The sequence below is a fragment of the Pantherophis guttatus genome, chromosome 1 (assembly GCF_059756535.1).
Source record: "Pantherophis guttatus breed Tessera chromosome 1, ASM5975653v1, whole genome shotgun sequence".
Classification (NCBI taxonomy): domain Eukaryota; kingdom Metazoa; phylum Chordata; class Lepidosauria; order Squamata; family Colubridae; genus Pantherophis; species Pantherophis guttatus.
In genome coordinates this window covers 235,119,132-235,142,892 of record NC_142063.1, presented here as the reverse complement: position 1 = coordinate 235,142,892, position 23,761 = coordinate 235,119,132, and the positions used below count along the sequence as shown (strand labels likewise).

General features: G+C 38.2%; 1 protein-coding gene, 1 long non-coding RNA gene and 1 other non-coding gene across 21 annotated transcripts in view; all 3 read left to right on the top strand.

Moving 5' to 3' along the window:
* Positions 1-952: 952 nt before the first annotated feature.
* LOC117660738 (uncharacterized) lies at positions 953-5,460 on the top strand. Its single transcript, XR_015731379.1, has 5 exons — positions 953-2,091; positions 4,198-4,225; positions 4,432-4,502; positions 4,787-4,842; positions 5,285-5,460. It is a non-coding gene; the product is annotated as an uncharacterized LOC117660738 (long non-coding RNA).
* LOC117660913 (small nucleolar RNA SNORD50) lies at positions 4,272-4,343 on the top strand. Its single transcript, XR_004589852.2, has one exon. It is a non-coding gene; the product is annotated as a small nucleolar RNA SNORD50 (small nucleolar RNA).
* Positions 5,461-9,535: 4,075 nt separating the features above from the next.
* Positions 9,536-23,761, top strand: part of SYNCRIP (synaptotagmin binding cytoplasmic RNA interacting protein) — a 21,872-nt gene continuing 7,646 nt past the window's right edge. For 5 of the 19 annotated variants that reach the window (XM_034408930.3, XM_034408928.3, XM_034408927.3 and 2 more), the window contains exons 1-10: positions 9,543-9,930; positions 11,410-11,569; positions 12,222-12,340; positions 12,466-12,573; positions 14,188-14,301; positions 14,390-14,566; positions 17,448-17,583; positions 18,353-18,558; positions 21,231-21,380; positions 22,697-22,818. In XM_034408930.3, coding sequence (XP_034264821.1) covers positions 11,422-11,569; positions 12,222-12,340; positions 12,466-12,573; positions 14,188-14,301; positions 14,390-14,566; positions 17,448-17,583; positions 18,353-18,558; positions 21,231-21,380; positions 22,697-22,818 — 1,280 coding nt within the window. In that variant the 5' untranslated portion in view covers positions 9,543-9,930; positions 11,410-11,421. Of the gene's footprint in view, positions 9,931-10,353; positions 10,581-10,855; positions 11,036-11,409; positions 11,570-12,221; positions 12,341-12,465; positions 12,574-14,187; positions 14,302-14,389; positions 14,567-17,447; positions 17,584-18,352; positions 18,559-21,230; positions 21,381-22,696; positions 22,819-23,761 lie in introns of those variants that run through there. The other 14 variants (XM_087882557.1, XM_087882556.1, XM_087882555.1 and 11 more) reach the window with 9 other exon arrangements.

Below are 23,761 nucleotides of genomic sequence, written 5' to 3'. Positions count from 1 at the left end.
CTTGCCTCAGAGAAACCTCACGCACCCCATCACCTTCTCTACCCTCCACTCTTCTCCTTTCCCGCCAAAACCTCTTCCTTTTATATCTTCTCCTCCTCTTTTCTTTACCGGGCGGGTCAGTCTCTAGGGTTCTGGCAGGTCTCCTGCGTCGGTTGCTGCCCGTCTCACCCACCCCACTGCGGCCACCCGCTGCCCAGCTGGCTCTTAGCAAGCAGCGCTGATCACCTGGAGCCGCGGCCGCCGATCTAGGGGCCTCAGTCAGAAGAACCCCGGCAGCACCGTAGCCCTAGCCGACTCCCCTTCCCCCAAAGCCAGGTGCGCTGCAGTTTCTGCTGACCCCCAGCTACATTTGTATGGGTGCTACCAACAAAATGCATACAAAATACAAAAACTAGTTCATTGATATTTACCGCATTTAACAAAAATGACAACAATGGCTGGTGCGACCGCTTCTCGGCTTTTAATTGCACTGATATTAATGTGCAATATTATTAATATGCAACATTAAGATTGCATTATGTTCAACATGGCAAATGGTTTGGATTTCACTTTTAAGGGACACCGCTTTTACCACTAATCCCTTCTAAAAGCAATTCCGTGCAGCCGAGCTCGCTTTTCGTAACGGCCGCAATGGGAAAAATCCCCGCTCTGTTCTTTTCCAGGTCTTAATGTGGAGAAACAATGGAAGAAAGTCCCCACAAAGAGAATAATAAAAGACAAAAAGGGCATCGGGGTAAAAGAATAAAAAAAAAAATAAACCACGAGGGATTTAAAATTGCATTCGTAGCTCTTACGTTTCGTGGGCGGGGCAGGGGGTGGGGCGGAATTAACCCTTGGAAGAACAGCCTCCCCCTGCTCTCCGCCCCTGTATCCAATGAGAATGGAGGGGCGTGACCAGCCTAGTTTTCGTGCCCGGAGACTTATATAAAGCCTTGAGAGGGCTCGCGCGCCCTTTCGCTTGTACGTTCGGAGCGTGGTAAGTTTGTGGCGGGTGGGAGGAAGGAGAAAAAAAACGGACGCCGCCATTTTGTGCGTGGCTCGCCCTCCCTTTCTTTCCCTCCCCCCACTCGGGGTAATTTGCGACAGTTATAAAGAAGGCAACTTGCACGAGGACGGCACTCCTTTTTTAGGGACCGCTCTTGTGGGTATCCCCTAATCCGGCGCATTTTACCTCTTGTTTTTGAGCGGCTGTGAGACAGAAAGAGGGTCGAGCCTCGAATAACGTGCAACGGAGCTAGCTTTTAAAAGAAAGGATGGGGAAAAAAACGGGAGGCTTCCCTTTCAAATGTAACCTCTTAATTGAAAAGCCTTCCCTCCCCCCCACGAGAGATTTTTCCCTTCCGCGCCAAAAGCCCGCAGTGGTGGATGGGAGCGCGATTATTGGCGGGAAAAGGAGAGAACCAGCCGTCCAGCCCCTCGCGGTTCAGCGCTTCTTGCAGCTTGGGTGTCATTTAAAGATTAAACTCAACATTCGAAGCTGTTAGGAGCCGGAGTGCCCGTGCAGCCCTTGAAAAGTGCAGATTGTAAAGACATTTTTGCAGGACTTGCTTCAGGGGGAGAGAGATGCTTTGAGATTGCAAACTTGAGCCTGAAGGGAGTGAGGCACATCGCTGATTAATGGGCGTGATTTAATGATAAAGTACATGATTTAAAGTAGAAGGACTTGGTTTCGATGCTCGGCTACAACTCTAGTGGCTAGAGAGGTGGGGGGAAATCTGGTTAGATACTATAAGTATAGTTAATAGTTCAGTTTATAATACTTCAAAAATGACTACCCTGCACATTTTTGCTGGTGGACCAGGGTTGGAGAGAAGCTCTGAAAGCATGGCTTACTTAAAGTCACGTGGTGTGTAACGGGTTGTCATTTGAATTGGTGATTTCGTGCTGCATAGTTCCAGAATGACACATGCAGTTACACATGCAAGTGAATAACGTGAAAAGGAAGCTCCAGATATTAGGATTCACTTACAAAGCTTGATTACTATACAAGGGTATTTGCCATTTGATTTTTAAAACTATTTTTTTTACGTTCCAGGAAATATGACCCTAAAACCTGTGATGGTGTTGCTGTTACACATAATGAACTCTGTGGTACGTTTCACAATTGAATGTTAGTTTTAAGTATTGCACTATATTTGATTGTAGACGAATATATTTGTTTTATGAAGAAGGGACCACACATACATGGGATTAGAACCAGTCGTTTGTAATATTGCTGTATTTATATAAAATGCAGTGGGTGGTAGAGGCTCATTTGTGAATGAATAACATCTAAGATTTGGTGTACATTTTTAAATTTTACCAGTAGGTTAGAATAACACTGTCAGGACTATCCTTACTTGGATACTTTTGTGAGAAATCTAATTTAAAACTTGAAAGAATTAAGTTGCTTTTTTCTGGTTCTATTTTCTGACTCACTATTGCCTATATATAATGCTGAAATAAATGTTAATAAAGATAAAACAAATGCATTATAGCTGTGTAGATTAAAATAAAGGGAATTTAAAAGGGGTATGCCTCATAGGAAATGCTGGCAAAATGTGAAGGAGCATAATGTTCCATAATTGGCTAGCTCCGTTTCAGCATGGAAATTTGGTCAGAACAAGGCATTCAAAAATTATCTTCGCTTGAATTATTTGGAAAGAGTTGTCTCTTGTGGTAGAGTTCACAAGCCATTAAGAATTTAAATATTCATTGTCAAATTTATAATGGTAATTTGAATTTATGTTGGAGATGTGAACTAAAAGGGTCATTTTATCATGTTAGTGGATGTGTAAAATTAGAATATTTTGGATTCATGTACGCAACTGATACGGAGAATTTTAAAGTAATATTCAAATTTTGTATATTTTCTATTTTTCATGTTTTAACCTCTTCAATTTTTCTTTATATGAGTTTGCATTTATCTTTTTAAAAATATTTTATTATGAAATATTTGCTGGATAAGGACATCCCTATGAATAAATAGTTTTGGTTAGACTACTGGGCAGCAAATTCTATAGTCTGTGTAAATTTTCAATTTGGAGTTAGTGTGACCGATGAAAATAAATTCTTGACCAAATACTATATATCTTATAGACATAATTCCAACTGAAATACTTTTGTCGCTGTAAAGATCGTTGCTATACAGGTAGTCCTTGACTTACAACAATTCATTTAGTGACTGAAGTTACAGTGTCACTGAAAAAAATGATTTATGACTTTCCCACAACTGTTGCAGCATCCCCATGATCACGTGATCAAAATTTTGATGTTTTGCAACTGGTTCATATTTATGATAGTTGCTGTGTCCTGGAGTCATGTGATCAGTTCTTGCAAACTTCTGACAGTCAATGAGGAAGCCAGATTCACTTAACCATATTACTAATTTAACAGCTGTAGCAAGAAAGGTCATAAAATAGGGCAAAACTCACTTAACAAATATTTCACTTAGCAACATAAATGTTGGGCTCAATTGTGGCCATAGGGCTACCTGGATGTGAAATTTGGAAAATTGTTGTATAGGAATTTTTATCACACTTTAAAAATTAGGTCAACTCAAGGTGCCAAACATATTTAATACTCCTGCCTACTATTTCCCACAACAACCATGAGGTGTGTTGGGCTGAGAGTGAAGCCCAAAGTTAGCCAACTGGTTTTTATGCCTGAAGGAGTCATGGTTCCTGATTTCTAGGGTAGTACCTTAACCAAACTCCCTCTACTAAGAGTATATATGTATAAGGCCTCCTTTTCAATTGTAACATTTGCTGTTGGAAAAATCTTCACTTTGTAAGAATGGAATCATTCCTGTTCATGAAATGGCATTCTTGTTGGAATCATTTAGGCCTACAATGATAGTTACATATTTCTCTTGTAGAATCAAATTTCTCAAATCTATTCTGAGGGTTTCTCAGCCTTCTGGGGTTGATTTGAAAGTTAGAGACAGAAAATTAATTTTGCTGATGAATGGACAACTCTTAAGAATGTAAAGAATGCAAGCCTGTCTTTGGAAGCCGTAATTTGCATTCAATTAATATTTTTTCCTTCTTGGCATTATAGGTGTTGCATTTGTACTTAAATTCCATAACTTTGAACCAATTGGTGCAAAGTAATAACTTTGAATCAATTTTTGTTTGAATGCTTCTTTATAACAACTTGTCCTTTACTAGAAATGCAAAGTAAGGAATAAGAATTTACATTTGCTTTTTCTCTTTTCAGACCTGATAACACTACTATTAAGATGAAGGTATGTGTGAATTGTTTTTACTATAATAAATAGTATGGAATGGCCCAACCAGTGATGAGCCTATCCCGAACCTGACTTCTTGATGAAAAAATGCCAATTTGGATCCGGCTTCTGAGGTTATATTGCCATTAATACAACTGGAATTTGTTATGCAGAAACATTGCTGCTAGAATATTCTCTTACACGGATGCTATTTTGACTTGTAGATGAAATTCAGAGAGCAGCTGGGACGCATTTGGCATTGGGTCTTGAGTTTCTGATTCCTAACATGCATCAAGTGAGTAGAATATTTTGGATTACTGTGTTCTGATTTACTACTAGGCTTAATTTAGATGAAAGTGAAATAAATCTTTGCAACCTCTGCAAATTTAAGATTCAATTTTAAAAATTCAGTTCTCATTGAAGCTGCACTTTAGTATATTAGACATTTTTGTTGGCAGTCCTATCATATTGACCCCAATTGTGAACTAAAAGAATTAAGTTGTGGGGAAAAAAAGCCAATTTTTTAAATACATTGCCTTGCTCAGTATAGTAAAGTATTCCATCATTGCTTTTCAACAGTGATATGGGAGCAGTCTTGGACTAAAGACAGACATTATGTCTGCTGGGAAAAAAAGGTAAGATAATATACAACACAATTAAACTATTAGCTGGATTCAGGACTGATAAGAGAACTCCAATGAATGAACACTAAAATATCCAGACTATTAAACAATTAAAAACATTGCTTGAAAACAGTATTTCAAGCAACTGCTTGTATGTCAGTTGAATGACTACTGTACTTGTATTAACTTTTGCTGAGAATTTACAGTTCTGCAAATGTTATATTGTTAATGCCCATACGTGCAAATGTCCAACACCAGACTAGAGAATATAGACTATTTTGTAGATGTATTTTTGTTCTTAAATGAATGAATGTGCCAAAATATGGCAGATAATTCTGAATAGTGCAATTTGTGTTTGCTCAAATGACCCTCACTAGGATTTTTGAGCACAAGCATGTGGCAAGATATAAATTAGTATGCTTTGTCTCCTGCATTTGTCCATTTTTATCAACAGTGTTGAAGTCGAAGGGGAACATAATCTGAAGTTGTCTTGGCCGAAGTTAACATCATGCATGAGCTTGAAGATTTGAAGAAAATCAGTGCATTAAAAACATACAACTCTTTATTAACACCAGAATGTATTTTTTGTAATTGCAATAAATTATACAAATAAAGATTTAATGTACCAGATTGGATTTTTATTGATGAAACTTTGTTGGTAAGGTGAATAAGGAAACATTTTAAAGAGCAGAATAATTACTTTCAGTAATATTTGAGACCAAATGGTAGAAGTATTACTGTAATGCTATGTATAAAATTCTCTTTAAAGGAATGACTTATGAAAGGAATTTTAAATGTTTCAGACATTCCCTTTGCTAGGACTTGTTTATGCCTTTAAAGGAGTTTTGTAGATTTAAATGTTAGAACTGCAGCATTTGGAAGTCTTATGGAAATTGGAGAGTTCTTAGGAGAGAAGTGTCACCAAAAAGGTTTCAAGCTCCAGTCAGTAATCTTCACAATTTAACTATACTTGTCCAAACAATGAAAATATGCAATCGACAGCCATTTTAAAAAGTAGCCGAAAAGTTACACATTTTCAGTCACATCTGACCAACACAGTTGTATTGAATATACAGTAACTATTCTAATGTGTGACATTGTGGTGAGTCTTCTGGGCTAATGTGCTAAAAAGAAACCTGTCTTGGGCAGCAGGTTCCTTCAAGCTTATATGAAGTTTAAATATAAATGTACAGTTTAAAGTTCAATTCCAAAACAAACCATATTCCCCCAGTCTAAAAGCAACACAACCATTGCAACTAAAAATTAAAAGAACTGAGCCTCTGAGCATGTTTGGTTGTGAATTGTCTTCTTCCATTACTGGATACAGCAAGTGCCTCGAAGTGGTAATCTATAACGCTTTATTGAATTAGCTTTGTTAGGTAAACTGGAAGATAGAGTACAAAGACTGAATGAGTAGCAGTACTTTTAGGATCTGCAGATGACTCCTGTAAAGAGTGACAGTTTCATTTATAAGTGGAGTCAGGCAATTTGACCCCATGAAATACTTCATAGGTGCCATAATTTCCTTTAAGGGAAAGTGTGTCACAGTAGAACTGGCACTTCACATACTTCTCCAGTTCACTCTAGTGCAGACAATACTGTGAATCAATAGTTCATTCTGCATAAGACAGTCCTTACTAAAGGCTGACTTTGAGTTGACCACAACTGCCCATAGCCCTTGCCACATACCTACACTACAATGGGATTTGTGTGTAAGGAGGTTGCAGAGAGCTTCAGACTCCAAAGCAAACCTGAATCCAATTTTGAGATGTGTGTTGATTGGTTGATCCAACTTCTGTGCTTTGCTGTTTGAGGGCTGCCTAACCAGAACATTAACATTCTCTGATGTGTAAAAGTAACACCTATGCAACTGTCCCTGAATGACATGCATACATTCCCTCACCCGCAGTGCTGGAGAAGTCTGCCCCAGCCTTAAGACGACCTTCAACTTCACTTGACATTTTACTGGTTTGCTGGTTCAGTTATGGGTAGCATTGAAAGATATAATCCGGGCTTTTTCAGTTCCAGAAACATTTGAACATAATTTGCAACTTTCCATAACTTGTAATTTTCACAAATCTGGTAAAACCATTTATACTTTCTTTCCTTCTGAATTCTTTAAAGTGGAAGTGGGATCAATTAAAATGTCTGATTGACCCTCACATGAACACCCACTTCAGCTTTGTAATATTGGGGGTAATTGTTGGGCGGGAACAAGACACCAGCAATTTTAAAACAAGATTATAGTAATTCTATTTAAGATTATACGTTTCCAGCTAATGGGAGCAAAAAGCTAGCAATTTTCAGCAGGATTGCAAGGAGAAAGGAAGAATAAATACATTTTTCTCTAGTAGTTACTATATGTTTGTTCTCCATTACCAGAAAGAACTCGGTAATCTTGCCTGGAAAGGCCAAATTTAACATTTATTTTATCAACTGGCCAGAAAAAAGGTTAGGCATCCTGAAGAAGTGCAGCTTTGAACCCAAAAGATCACCTTTCTGTATTTAAATATGGCAAGTTTTAGAATGAAATCCAGTTGGTATTAGTAATGTTATTCGCTCCGTCTAAATGAGGGATAGCTATGTACTGCTGGAATATGCATAAATGTAGTTTTTTCCCAATTAATGCTTTCCTAATTTTTACTAATATTTGGCCTCTCTAGTCTTTAAACCATAAATTTTAAGTATCTTAACCTATAGTTTTATATAACAAACCCATGACCTGTTGGGCCATCCTTTGAGACAAAGGTAGTGCCGTGATGTAACCAGAATAAACATTAAATTTCCCCAAATCATATTGCTATTGTTCAAAAATTATTGCAGTACAATGCACTAAGAATGATTTCTGGCTTCCTGCTGGTTTCCCCATTGACTTTGCTTGTGGGAAGCTGGCCAGGAGCACTGGAAACCATGATCATGTAACTGCAGATATGCTGCAATGGCCAGAACTTTGTGAATATACACAGCTATAAAAGACCCTAAATCTTTTACATATTCTTTAAATTAGTGGATTTGAAGTACAGTAAGTTGACCACCGAAGGAACTGAAGGAAAGGGGTCAACATACAGTGGTTATCATTATACGGAACAACTGTACTAATACGTACACGTGCCTCATTTTATTGTACAACTTTTATTAGAGAATGTTATACAGAAACATAATGAAAACAGGAAAATTATTCATAAAATATTGTATCATACAAAATCAATATTTACGTATGTATTGTTTCCTCAGTCTGTTCATTCTTTTTAGTCTGTTTCTTATTCTTTTTATAAAAGTAAGTGGAGAAAGCACTCTCAATGCTGGTTATATCACTCGGATACCTGGGCATTTTTCCACGGCAAATGACTTTAATTGCCTTATCAAATGACTGACATCCTCTTCTTTTGGAATATCTGCAATTTCTGTGTCCTCCTCACCTAATTCTTCACTTTATTCTTCTGCTTCATCACTTACTTTCAGCATTTTTCCGCTGGGTTGTACCTCGTTCCATACCAATTGGAAAACTGTTTCTAGGTCAGGTTCATTGCACATTGCCACGTCCTCATCCATTGCAACAAACTCTTCAAAATCTACTCCCTCGAATCCCTCCATGGGAGATGGGCTGCCTAGTGAGGCTGCAACATCTTGCTTTTGAGTTGTAACAAATTCAGTTTTCTTGAAGCGCTTCTGTATAGTTTCAGCCTGAACTTCATTCCAAGCATTTGCTATGGTGACCACTGCAAAGTAAAAGGAGTAAAACGGCTCGCATATGTCTGTGTATGTATTTGTTTCATTTTACCATTGGCTATTTTTTTATCAACACTGAAAAAGAGGGAAAAAAATGGAAAAAATTAAATCTTTGTGCAATATGTATTATGAAACGAATCCATAATTATTATTGTTAAACTGCCAAATCAAAGTAAAAAATATTGTATTCTTTGATATCCTTCTTGAAAGAAAGAAATTCATTGCTACCAATTCTGCATTTCACTTTTCTTGCCCTTGGTGCAGACTTGACTCAACTGGTCAAGGTATAGAAAGTAAATTCATACTGTGTGTCAAGGCCCAGGCGGTCAAGATAAAATTTACAGAGGTTGTCAATATAGAGAGGTTGGTTTTCGATTGTGTGTACCTATAGCATATGTCTGGTCTAGGACAATTAGATCAATTTAGGGAGGTCGACAATGTAGGGAGGTTATGGAGCTATGGAAGTTTTACTCTACTTTGATTCAAAAACTGTTCTGGTACAATAATCCTTCAGAGTGTACAAAGAGAAGAGATAGATTAATTTGAGGACTATCTGTACTTCAATTTGGATTATACCCTGGTGCCACGGAGGCTGCTGTAATGATCTGAATGCATTCTAAATGTGATGTTTCCCTAGCTACAGCGTTGAATTTTTCCAATATTTATACGCCACCTATTGTGATTAGTATTTTTATTCACGATCTCAGCAATACCACAAAGCCATTCAAAAATTCATCACCCCGACCAACACCCCCTCCCACCGGCAAATGAGCCTGTCACAGAAGCAGCTTGAGAATAAAATTACCAATCATTCGCACCAGGGAGTGATCAGGATCTGGGAGGGGGGGGGGAGAATCCCGTAAGGCTCCCAAGCCTCCCCCGGGCGCCTGTCAAAAAAAAAAAAAAAGAGGACGAACTTCCTACGCAACGTGCTACGCGAGGGATGCATCTAACAGCGCGCGTGCGCAGTCGGGTTGGTCGCCGCCTGCTTCCGAGCTCAGCTCCCCCTCCCCCACCCTCTTCCCCAGCAGCAGGCGGGGCGATAACCCTTGTGGAGCGGCTCGGGAGACCCCGGCGTTGGGGCTGCGCCAGGAGGCGCGCGCGCGCGCGCGTGCGGCGCCGGCGCCACCTCCTCCTCCTCCTCCTCCTCGCCTCTCCCCTCCCTGCCTGAGCCGAGTGGAAGGGGGCTGGGGTTGGCTGGTGCCAGCAGCGGCGTGAGCGCTCGAGCGGCCGCCATTTTACGCAGGCTCCTGCACATTCTCCGGACACGCTGAGGGAGCGGAGAAGGGGCAGCTCCTTCACTGCGCCCCCACCACCCCCTCCGGAGCTCTTTCGCTCACCATTCATCACCCCCGCCGCTCGCCCACACAGGTCAGCCGCCGCCGGGGATTGTCAAGCGAAGGGGAGGGAGGGAAGGAGTCGGGCATGAAAAAAAGGAGAGCCCCCCCAAAAAATAACTCCCGGGGAGGAGAAGGCGGGCTGGAAACAGCCGCGAGGGAAAAGGTCCCTCGGGGATAGCCGGCCGTTCGCCCTCCCCCCCAAAAAATAATGAAGCGGGGGCCTTAAAACAAAGAGGACGGTTTGAGCCAGCGGCCTGTCCGAGTGCCGCGAGTGCCGCTGCCGCCGCCACTGCCTGCGAGGCATTCTTGACTCCCGGAGGCGGGCCACGCTAGGCCGAAGGCATGGCGTGGAAGCGGGACCCCATCCGCGTGCTCGCCTGCCTCTGCCCGTCCTCGGAACAGGCTCCCAGCGCCTCATTGTCCGGGCGCCATTCATTGGCCACGAGGCGCCGGTGGGGTGGGGTGGGGAAGGAAGGAGCAGGGCAGGGACTCCCGGCGGCGGCAGCAGCAGCCGATGTGGCGGTGGTGTTAAAGAGCCGCCCGCCTCGGGTCCACGTAAAAATCGGGTGGGCCCGGCGGAGAAGCTCGCCTGGGAAAACGGAACTCTCCTCACACAGGAGTTGGTGGGAAACGCATGGCGGGGCGGTGGTGGCGGCGGCGGCGGCAGAGGAGCTGTGATTTGTATGCATTGTTCCGGGGTGGGAGGAGGGAAGAGCCGGACAGATGTCGAGCGCTCATTTTCTTCTCTTACCTTCTCTCGCTTTCCCTTTTCCATCCCAACCCCCACCCACAATCCCGCGTGGCGAAATAGGACTCAAGGTGTTGCAATTCTTCTCCCTGAGGGAGGAAAAAAGGGGGGGGAGAGAGAGGAGAGGGAAAGGCTGCTTTTCCGGGCGGGGGGGGGCAGGGAGAAGGAGGGAGGGAGGGAAGTCGGTCGCTGGAGGAAGTTGTAAGACATTTGAACGCGCCGAGCACGTGTTTCTCTCAGGCTTATGGCGGCAGCCACCGCCGCCACCTCGATTGGGCGCGGATTAAGAGAGCGCTTTGTTCCTTTTGGCCTGGCGGTTTAGGCCCTGTCAGAGAGGCGGGAAGGCGGCACACTTTGAATGTAGTCGAGGAACGGGTCTCGTGGAGAGGTTAAGTACACAGGGCGGCTAGGGCGAAAGGAGCCTAGTGGATGGCTATATGGCGGTGGCGTCCTCCCGGTTTTCTCTCCCTCCCGCCTCCGTTTGCTGCTTGTTACTAGTTAGAAGAGCTTCTTCGGAGCTTTTTAGGGCGTGCTTCAGAGAGACGTGAGTCAGAGAGTTTGGCAGTGGTTTCAGGATATTGCTTTGCGCTATTAGTTCTTTTCATTTGGAAAAATAAAATTAAAAAGGTTGTTCAGCTTTCTGATTTCGGAAAGCGGGCTAAAGAACTCTGCAAGCATCTTGGAGGCAGCTGCATATATTGACACCCGAATTGTTTGGCTTGTAAGGTCTCTAGCTTAATTATGCTTATTGCGTTTGAACAGATATCTGGAAACATGGCTTCTGAACATGTTAATGGGAATGGTACTGAAGAGCCCATGGATACTTCTGCTGCAGTTACCCATTCTGAGCATTTCCAGACATTGCTTGATGCTGGTTTACCACAGAAAGTTGCTGAAAAACTAGATGAAATTTACGTTGCAGGTAAGATGTAAAACTTGCAAATTCACTATTTTCTATTGGACTTTCCTTGCTTTGGGCTAAAATAGCAACTTTTTGTGGTTTCCAAACAAAAAAGTATGGGGACTGCAGTTTTCTTAATTTTTTGGGTGCTCAATATTAATATGCAATGTTTCTATTAGTTTAGAGTAGCCTTTGGCATTGAATGAAGGGGTGGTGGTGAGGGCAAGCAGTTGGAATGTAAACCTTTAGGAATAGTTCATACTGGATTATGGTTGCGTGTTTTTGGAGGACTGTGTAGTGAAGTAGTAATTGCATATGTCTCTTTTTTCTGATTCACTGTTTGGATTCCTGGGTGTAGTGGCTACAGTGTTTTCAGTTATGTCCTGAAGCATAGTTTTGAGATGCAGTAGAATGGCTGAGAGTTTTCATCAGTTACTTTTTGAAACAAAAAAGTATTGTCTAATTACTCAGATGCAATAAGTTTTTCTAGAATTCCTTAAGTGTTCAAGTTCCAGAAGGAATAAAATAGAAATTAATGTTTTTGGCATTTTAGTGTATGAAAAATTCCTAACATCGCAATTAATAACAACTAGTCATTAATTTGAGAAATTACATTTTTGAATATCGTAATAGTTAAGTGAGACATCCTAGAATAAAATATTTCTTTTTCTAGGACTAGTTGCTCACAGTGATTTAGATGAAAGAGCTATTGAAGCTTTAAAGGAATTTAATGAAGAAGGTGCACTGGCAGTGCTTCAACAATTTAAAGACAGTGATCTCTCTCATGTTCAGGTAATGTACCATGGAAGTATTTCTGTTTATTTCAGCATATATACAGAAACTGCTTGATCTTCGACTGATCCATTATGAAATGTAGTTCATATTTTTTTCAATCCATCCATCTCATTTATTTTTAGAACAAAAGTGCCTTTTTATGTGGCGTCATGAAAACATATAGACAACGAGAAAAACAAGGGACCAAAGTGGCAGATTCCAGCAAAGGACCAGATGAGGCAAAAATCAAGGTATGTTTGTAAGAAACTTTTTCTTAAGCCCATGGTGCTTTAATAGTATGAATACAGCCACAGGGTGTTTTTTTTCTCCCCTGAAGATTGATGTCATTCAAAACAAATAATATTACCTGCAGTGCTGATTATCAGCTCAGTTTTTATACTTGGGATACATTTTAGTAGCTGTCTCTTGTGGATATTATTATGTAATCTTTCATATAAATCCAGTTTTTCTTTCGTACCTGTTAAGGGAGGTGCCATTGATAATGTACTTCAGGAACATAAAATAAATTGACACTAGGACAATATAATCGACATTCTATACTGATGTTTTTACACTTTACAATGGCACTATGATTTGAAGGATTGATTTATATCTTGCTTTTGGAGGATACATGTGAATAACTTACAAATGACTTCATGAAGTTGTAGTGCCACTTCATCAGCAGTGTAACCTGAGATTTGATCTCTAAACCAGCAGTTGTAACTACTTTTAACATAACCTGATAGTACAAGTAGTCCAGTACTGCTAATTTTTCAGTGGTTAATGAACAGGATGTGCCTCACTGATCTTGAATCTCTTTATTATATCTCACAAATATTTCAGCTGGTTCTATCAGGAAAAATTACAAAAAATATTATTGTCATGAATAAATCCAGAGTAATATGCTCAGTGAAATGATTAAATAATTTGAACATAACATTTATGCATAGTATGGATCCATTCCTACAACTTTTTAATTTTTGTTTTATTCTTACTTTGGTTCCATTTTTTCCTTCCTAATTACTGAATTACTAAGTTATACTGTTGAGTGAAATGGAAATGTATGTGCTTGCAGAAATGAAATCTTTAATAGTATCTAAGACACGGGTGTCCAACTCGCCGTGTCACATTGCCATCACATGACATTTCACGACATCCTTCACAGAGCTAGGGTGGGTGTGGTCTGTGCGTGATGCATCCAGCCTATGGGCCACCAATTTGACACCCTGGTCTAAGGGATGCATCTATCATCTATTTATTCCTTTGAGGGAAAGTAAAAATAGTGTTTCATAACAAGTTGCAGCAACTTCTCTTGCACTACCTATTGCTTCAGTTGTGCCAGAAACTCATGTCTTAACCTCATTTCTCTGAAAGGAGGATTCTGCATCCTTCATCTTTTGATCCATAAATTAAATCTCCCAGATTTTTCTAATTGAATAAGTATTTGAAATGTAACAGGCAATTGAAGAAGGGTACTGTAAGATGATGCATATGGATGTCTAGAAGTGTAGTTCTGCAGAAAATGACATCTGCAAGAATTATTATTTCTTTAGATGTTGTACTATTGCTTCACAATCCAAGTTCTCAGATGTTTTACAAGCAATTGGAAAACTGTGTGTAACAGATTTGACAGAAAAATGAGAAATTTTTACCTTTGGCATTACATTGGTTCTTACCCAAGTGGTTTATGTTCTGATATTCTGATAGATTCACTTGACATATCAGTTGCATGACCCAATAGGAAAATTAGGTTTAAGGCTGACTTTTAACGTAGGTTGGAGAACCTACAGAATAAATAGCTCTATATTAATGGAATATTTTATTAGTATTCATTGATTGTACTTGGTTTATAACTCTCTTTGAAGGCTCTTTTGGAGAGAACGGGTTATACACTAGATGTGACAACTGGACAGAGGAAGTATGGTGGTCCTCCACCAGAGTGTGTCTATTCAGGACAACAGCCTTCCGTTGGCACTGAGGTAAGAGATGCAACATATCTGGAGAATATAATGTTTCTCTGTTTAAATCTCAGTTCCTGAAAAAAATGTGTTTGATTTGTTGTTACAGATATTTGTGGGTAAAATTCCAAGGGACTTATTTGAGGATGAACTAGTTCCATTATTTGAAAAAGCTGGACCTATTTGGGATCTCCGCTTAATGATGGATCCCCTGACAGGTCTAAACCGGGGATATGCTTTTGTCACTTTTTGTAACAAAGAGGCAGCTCAGGAAGCTGTTAAATTGGTAAGTTTTTCATATTTTCTGTGGTAATTTAAAATCAACTATTGTGATACCTAATTGTGTAAAATGTCTTAATCTTCTGCTTATCTTGTAATGTATAGAATAACCTAGTGGCTTTCAGAAATCTGTGTATTGTTAGTGACCATATTAAAAACATAAGACTTTTATCATCTCTATTTGTAATACTCAGCATATGATTTTTTGTCATACAGCTATTTAAAGGCCAGGAATTACAGTTTATTTTTAAAGAGGGGAATATTTATCCCACTCTAGTTTTCAATAATACGTGCATCTTACTACCTGTAAGTCCTGAGAAGTAACTTGCTCAGAAACAAATTCAATTGGGCTTATTTTATAGTAAATGTGTTACATTTCTATATAACTGGTATAGAGACTACAGGAATATGTTAATTGTTTGTGTATTAGGTAAAATGGACTGGTATTTTTCTCTAATCCAATGACTGACCATTAGTAAATTTAACAGCCCAATTTTCCAACCTAATAAGAGAAAATATTGGTAAATTTGTTACAGGTCCTACTAAGTGTAACCTTTACTTCTTGCATAACTTTAAATAGTGCTGCTGTTTTCTGTCCTTTATGCAAAGTTTCCTACAATCCTATTAGTGTTTGACTATGGTTTGGTATGAAATATTTATTCTCTATGGTAAAAAATAACATTGACTTTGGGATGGTGGAATTTTCTGGGAAGTGATAGAATTCTATAAAAGCTTGGGTGCTATAGATTTGAGAGGTTGGCACATATTATTTGGTGTTATATTGGAGGCATGGAATTTGAGTATTGGAAAAAGATACTTCTGCTTTATTCAGGGGATTTTGTAGGTTCCAGCAACAGAAAAAAGTATTTTGATTAGAGAAATATCAACAATTAAATTTATTGGATACCCTTTATAGATGATAAGATTGCGATTAGATAGGGTAGCTTATGAAAGAAAGAAATTACGATATAACTTTGGATAGAAGGGGCAAATTATAAATGTATCAGGAAAATTTGGGGCCATTTTATAATCTTTTCTATCCCTTTTTTATTTTTATTTTCTTTTATAATTTTTACTTTGTTAAAAAAACATTCAATAATAATCATATTAAAAAACAACAAAGTATCCAGTAAAACTTATAGGAGTGCAGTGGTTCACATGGTTAGGATGCTGGGTTGGAGGTTAGCAAGTCCACATTTTAGACCCTAATGCTACTGTGTGGCGGAGTGAGCTCCAGACATTTGCTCTGGCCCCTTCCTTAACCAGGACATGAAAGGAGCCCCATGGGCATTTCCCCAGGTAATGGTGATGTCATTGACTAATCAATGGTTTCAACCTGGAAGCACCTTAAACAGTGCCTCCAACAATGCCTCCAACACTCCAAGTTGAGGACTAGTTGTATATTGTTTCTTGTGAGTTATGTCCTCTTTAAAGAATCAGAAGATAATACGGCAGTGACAGTGAAAATAGTTTGGGCCTAGGCTTAGTCATGCCACTGAATCTCTGGATTTTACATTGAAAAGTAAAAACTTTGAGCTTTCTGGTGAAAACAACCATGCAGTTTTCTTGACATTAGTATGGAATTGATATGTTACTGTTGTCTTCTGGGTTTTTTTCCTATCATGTGGGATTTTTCTAGTTTTCCATCTATAAGCAATAACCAGGCCTTGCCTCTATAGCTTTATTTAAAAACTAGTAAGACAATTCTACCTGAACTAACCAAGAATTAATATTAATCACAATCATGTTATGTGTCATTGGCTCAAGTGAGTTTATTAAGTCTGGCTCTAACCTTAGATTAATCCTCTTCTGTTGAAGGTGGAAATGAGTTGTCTAGTTACTAAAGTTTAAAAAATTACTAAATATCCATCTATCCATCCATTCAAGGCAGAGAACATACCTAACAGTCCTACCTCTTATTTTTCTTCACAACAGGAACCTTATTATGTAGATTGGCTGAGAAATTGGCCCAAAGTTGGCCATCTGGCTTTCATGGCTAAGTGAGGCCTAGAACTCAGTTTTTGGTTTCTAGGCAAGAACTTAACTATACCAAACTGGCTTTTTCATTCATACTTATTAATCTTTTAATTGGTGAATTTTATGGGTAAGGGGTTTTAAATTGGGGGAAGCCAATATAAATTTAATTTTGTTCTTATAGTGTTTTAATGTTTATATTATATGTTTTTTAATTTTGGCTGTTCACCGCCCCGAGTCCTTTGAGAGAGGGGGCGGTATAAAAATTTAAAAAATAAATAAATATATAAATAAATAAATAAATAAATAAATAAATAAATAAATAAATTCACTCAGAAGAATGCCTCGATTTTACTTCAGATGAAATGTAGCTTAAATAGGTAGGAACATAAGCTAATGTTTGGTTTGGTTTGGTTCTGTTATTGCTAAGTGTCATACTTATTGGACGTCAGGAGGGGCAGGTTAACTGTTCAGATCCCATTTGTTCTAGCAGATGTTTGGCCGCTATTAGATTGTATCACATTTTCCATGTTCTGTGGTCAAGTTTGCCCTATGTTTTTTCCATGTATCTGCTTGATACACTTGATTCCAAATGAATTTTGGAAACTTTTTGTTTGACCTGTATTAGTAATAGATTGCACATACAGTTTGTACCCTGGAGTTTATTCAGTGCAAGAGTTACTAGTCTTTACAGTTGCTTAACAATTCTTTGTTGTTAGTGTTCTTAGTACCTTCATTCTTAAATGTAGCAAAAGTCCCTCTGATGGCCTTTACAATTGAGAACAAATTTTCATATTAGAGGAAGAGTTGGACAACATCAAGACATTTAAGCATATGAGCCAAACTCATCAAGTATAATTGGGTGCAAGAGAAGCCTGTAAAAGTAATTTGTTATATAACTTTCTTTCTTTTAGTATAACAATCATGAAATTCGTTCTGGGAAACATATTGGAGTATGTATCTCTGTGGCCAATAATAGGCTCTTTGTTGGCTCTATCCCTAAGAGTAAAACCAAGGAGCAAATTGTAGAAGAATTTAGTAAAGTAACAGGTAAGTTAGTAGGTGCTAATAATGTAATTGTTATTAAAGTGATCTGTGATGAACTTTATCACCATCTTTCGGCTGATGTTGGATGATGGATGACATTTGTAAACTGAGATCATAGGGGATAAAGTTGAGAGAAAGATATGGGAACTGTTTAAGAAACTGAAGTTTGAGAGACCATTCCAGATTTATTTCAGCATTTGCATTGTATGCTCTGCTAATGGAGTTTTGGAACAGCCACCATTTTAGAGGGGACATTTTGTTCTTGTCATATAAGGTGTAAAGCATTTAGAACATGGGTGTCCAACCTTTTGGCTTGCCTGGGCCGCATTGAGTAAAGAGGAAATTTCTTGATTCGCATATAAAATATGTAACATAGTTAATGTATATAAATCACGTAATGTTGAAAACTCTTATGGAACTGCATGCAGTCTATGGGCTATGGTTTGGACATACCTGATATAGAAAATGAAAATTTCATGACATCACAGCAGCTTGGTTTCAATGATCCAGCTTGGCATAGTGTGACATAAATACCATATTTATTGATAGAACTGTTTCACTGGGCTCCATGTCCAAACCCATGTAAGTGCTTTGTGCATCAACTCTAATTTTTTGTCCTTTGAAATTGGAGCTGATTCTCTTTGTTAAACAATAGTTTAGATGGGAATTTTAAGTTTCTTTATTTCTTTATTTCATTTTTTTAATTTTTAATGTTATACACTACTTTTAACTAATGGTACAGTTAAATGTATATGACTGGCTTCAATTTCAGAGGGTCTCACAGATGTAATATTGTATCACCAACCTGATGACAAAAAAAAGAACAGAGGCTTTTGTTTCCTTGAATATGAAGATCACAAAACAGCAGCTCAAGCCAGGCGTAGGTTAATGAGTGGAAAAGTGAAAGTTTGGGGTAATGTTGTTACAGTTGAATGGGCTGACCCCATAGAAGATCCAGACCCTGAAGTGATGGCAAAGGTAAATTTACGAGGGCAGTGAAAATAGTGTGCATTTGTTTCTGCTCTTTTGCAAACATTGTGACTGTTGATGTACATCATAAGAACATAGATTCTGTTCTGTAAAATAGCATATTTAACATTTACTGCCCCTCTCTAAATGGAATGTTTTACACACAATAATTCATACAAATTATATAATCTGTTTTCATAGATGTTTCCAGTAGCTATTGGTTACTTCTGTGATGCTGTTTCATATTTTATTTTTTTATATTTAACGTCATAAAAACATTTTCATCCTTGGAATATGAAATATTCCCTGAGCTCCTTTCTTATTTGATCTCATAGTACCTTAATTCATCGATAAAACAGTGTTCACTAGGTTTCTTTATTTTTCCTACAGGGGTTAGAGTGTGACCCTGCCAAAAGGTGTGAGCGCATTTTTTAATATGGGGGATTCTTTGTCAACCTTTCACCATTCCCGTTTTTGCTATGGCAGTGAAGTCTGTTAAAGCATAGTATTCAGTACTGTCACTTTATTTTCTTAAATTTCCGGGTTTTTTATGTTACATTCCCAATGTGATCTGTTTTCTTTGCCTCCCTTGATTTTTCTGAGTAAAGGTTACAGCCAGCTTTTCAATGAACACAAACCACAGGGATTCCTCACAGGCTCAAACTCAGCATTAGTAATGATGAGTTTTTCAGGAAATTTAGTTAATTTGCAGAGAAATAATATTGTTGAATCCTGGGCTCACCTTTTATTTATAGAAAGGCTCCTCTTCATTAATAGTATTTGACTCAGTGGAAAGATTTGTTATCCTCCTGTATGTGTTATTTCCTTCTAAAGCTATACCACCTCCAGTATTGTCTTTAAAAGTCCTTTGACTCTGGGATGACTTTTAGAAGGAGTAAATACTCTCCTTGCTCCTTGTAGAGTCATGTTTACATCCAAATTGTTGAGACTAACAATGTTGAAAGATTTGGGATATAAAAAGGAATTTTGTATTTTAAGAGTTCATTACTTAGACATTGTACCATGAATTTACTTCAATCTTGAGTGGAGATTAGTTATTAGTGAACGAATGTCCTGTTTTTTTGCTTGGGCATGCATCAAACTTGACTGGTGAGCTGAATAACTGGCACAGATTCAGAGAGTGACTGAGTGACTTAAACTTCTGGTCTCAGTGAGAAACTACTATTTTGAAACTTCTGGTCTCAGTGAGAAACTACTATTTTGTTTAGCCTTAATATCCTCATTTATCTAAATGATGTTGCACTAAATTCTATACCTGTGACTGGTGGGGCTTTTGTTAATTATTGATGTTAAGTTCCACTTTTATTTCAGAATTTCAGGAGCAAGTACCTGATCAGTTTGGGACTTTCTGCTAAAGCAAATTTATTTATTTATTAGTCATATTTCTATGCCACCCACTCTCCGAGGACTCTGGGCAGCTTACACCAAAGACAGTATACTAAATAGCATATTGCCCCCAACAATCTGGGTCCTCATTTTACCCACCTCAGAAGGATGGAAGGCTGAGTCAACCTTGAGCCGGTGAGATTTGATCCGCTGATCTGCTGAACTAGCAGTCAGCTGAAGTAGCTGCAGTACTGCACTCTAACCACTGCGCCATCTCGGCTCTTAGTATCAAATAATATCTTCACATCTCTGTTGTAGCAGTTAAACCTTAGCTCCATAAATAATTTGATAATATAAAAATAATTTATTCAATATGTATGTTGCCCAAGTCCTTTTTCTGAACAAACTGAACAAAGAAATTTCGATAAAACCAAGAGAAAAAGGTAAATGAGTTCCTGCAGATTTTACTCTGCTAGTCATTGTCGACTATAGCAATAGGGGGCAGTGTTCATCTCTGTTTCAAGGCCACTGAGCTAGCGCTGTCCAAAGGCATTTCCACACCTAGTGGCAAGCATGACATCACAGAGCACTGTTACCTTTCCACCAAAGTAGTGCCTATTTATCTATTTGCATGGTTTCAAACTGCTAGGTAGGCAGGAGCTGGAGCAAAGAGAGGCACTCACCCCGTTGTGTGGTGTCTGAGTCTCGAACCTGGGCTGCTGGTTTTCCAGCTGTCTTAACTGCTGAGCCACCATGCCCCCCCCCCCCCCCCAAAATAAGAAAAGGAGGAAAAAATGTTTCCCTTGTCAAAGGCCTAGGTAAAAAACATATTATTGAAAACTAATGTGACTTGGGGAGATGCTGCTATAGAGGGCCAGGTATGAGTACCAGTTTTTCAGCATTATAACTTGGAACAGAAAACTCTGTACTGTAAACAATCAGTGACCATCAAAAATCCTGCAAGTAATTTGATCCATGCCATGTAGGGCTTTAAAAGTAATAGCAAGTAGCTTGAATTAAATGCACTGAAGCCAGTACAGGTCACACAGCAATGGTGTTATATAGGAATATTGCAGTGTGCCCAAAACTATATAAGTTGCCACATTCTGGCCAATTGAAGCTTCTGAGTGCTCTTCAAGGATAGCCCTCAGTGCATTGCAGTAGTCCAGCTAAGAAAATTATTTGTAAATTAAGACATTTTTGGTTTGTGTCCAGTTATGACTTACCCACAATTATTTTTTGAAAAAGGCTAAATAAGTATATCTAATAAGTATGCTTGTTTTATTTGCAATAATATATTGGTCACACTAAGCTAAAACAATGCTTTGTTTTAGGTAAAAGTGTTATTTGTACGGAATCTTGCAAATTCAGTCACAGAAGAAATACTAGAAAAGGCTTTTAGTCAATTTGGAAAACTGGAGAGAGTGAAAAAGCTAAAAGATTATGCTTTTATTCATTTTGATGAGCGTGATGGTGCTGTAAAGGTAAGTTTTTATTCCCAGTTTCATTTATTTAATAGTTTTAGATTTAGTGAATTCAAAGTGGCATACATTTCCTGATTTTCCCACTGTAACTATGTAAGTGGGTTTGGCCTGAGAAGGCGTGACTATCCCATAGTTCCTCACCTGTCTTTCATGTGTAAGACAGAAGTAGCATTTGTGGTCTCCTGGTATCTAGTCTTAACATCTTAACTACTACATAAAATTAGCTCTAAGGTATTTATCACATTGATACTCTGCTGCAATCATAAATAGACTCTTAGTGACAAGTTCTTTAGAAATCTATCATAAACTTAAAATTTATGCTACAGTTTTATGTTGTCAGATTTTGGGTTTTATTTATTACTAAGAAATAAGGGAAAGTTTAATTATCCTCTCAATAGTGTGCCAATTTAAAACCATTAGTTCTTCTTTTCTTTTTTTTATCTTTTTTTTCTTCAAACAATCAACAAGTGCTCCCCCATCCCTCGGGATCATTCCTGCTTCCAGAATCTTAAAGCTTCTTCTGGTGGTGGTATCCCCCTTCCTCCCGAAAATATATTATATTATATTTTATTATATAATATAATATAATATAATATATATTATATTATATATTATATCATATATCATATATTAGGAACTGTTTCCAGATTCCATTGAATTCGTTTACTTTCATTATGCCCCTCCTTACTTTAATATTACAAGTCAGTTTATCGTTTATGGCAATATCCCATACTTCCTTATGCCATTCTTCCAAACAATAATCGCCTCGTGTCTTCCAGTTCCTAGAAATCATTAACCTTGCTGCGATCAACAAATTTGTTATCAACTCTTTAGTCTCTTTTTTTACACTTTATATCTTCAGTTCTCATTGTCCTCATGAATAATCTGAATAATAGTTGAGAATGAGCTAACAAGACCAACTGTTGCCAGGACAGTAAATAAGTTAAACTCAAATAAATTATACTAAGTAAATCAGTTTGCTTCAGATTTTCCGCTAGTGTCAAATTCTACAAAAAAAAATAATTATGAATTAAAGTATGAAGTGGGTACTATGACCTTTGTTAATACTCATTCTAAAATATACTGAAATTCTGCTCCTAACGTCCATTCTTGGTTTTCATGGTTGCAGAGAATATTTCTAAATCTTACACATTGAAAAATTAAGAAATAGACTAACGTGGCCTTTAGTGGGAGAGGCAATGATCTTGTGTGTTCTACATGGTACCGTTGGTATTTTTCCTACTGTACTTACAGTTTGTGTGCTATATTTGTAAGACTACTTTGGTAAGAATGATTACAAATTATATTCTTCATAGGCTATGGAAGGAATGAATGGCAAAGATTTAGAAGGAGAAAATATAGAAATTGTGTTTGCAAAGCCACCAGATCAGAAAAGGAAAGAACGGAAAGCACAGAGACAAGCTGCCAAAAATCAAATGTAAGGATGCAAAGCATGATTTTAATGCATTTAGCACTACCTTATATGTAGAATTCTTGTGTTAAAGCATAATGTACCTTTTAATGGTTATATTGTAATGAGACAGAAAATATATGTACACTTTAATTCTATGATGATAGTTGATAGAGAATAACTGTTAACAGATTAATATCTATTGATAAACTAGAATCCCATTCTGTACAAGGATTATCTCAGATTTGATCAAGTGAAAATTCTTTCCCCTTCTCAAAAGAAATAATATAGGAATGGGGAGCAGTAATTGAAATGGTCATGAGAAAAACTTTCTAAATCATAGAAAGCAATATTCTTCTTGAGTCAAACTTACACAAAATATTAAAGAACATTTCTCTTGGCTAGTTGAATAAAACCAAAAGAGTAGAGGAATGTTTGCTCTGATCAATGTATTTCTGGTTAGAAAGATCAGCTTTGGTGACGTGAAAATATTTGTGGATAGCTTGTATTTTTTAAAATATAGGCTGCCATGCTTATATATATATTTGTGATAGCCTAAGCTGCAACTCCATCAATGGATGTGATTATTAATCTTTCAGAAACAATAGTAGATTGATATTTATTTATTTGTTTATTTATTTGCCACACATCTCATAGTAAACGCCTCTGGGCAGTTTCCATTATTAAAACCAGTTAGTATACTGCAAATATACAGGTAATCCTCATTTACCGAATGCCTAGTTAAGTGACTGTTCAAAGTTATACCAGCACTGAAAAAGTAGGTTTAGGACTGGTACTCAAACTTGCAGCCAATGCAGTTATCACATGATTGGGATTGAGATACTTTGCAGCCAGTATGCATTTATGAAGGTTACAGCATCCCACATAATCATAATTTGTGACCAGCTTGTTAGTGGGTGAGCCAGATTTGTTTAACTACTGTTTGATTCAGCCAGTTTCTGACAAAAAA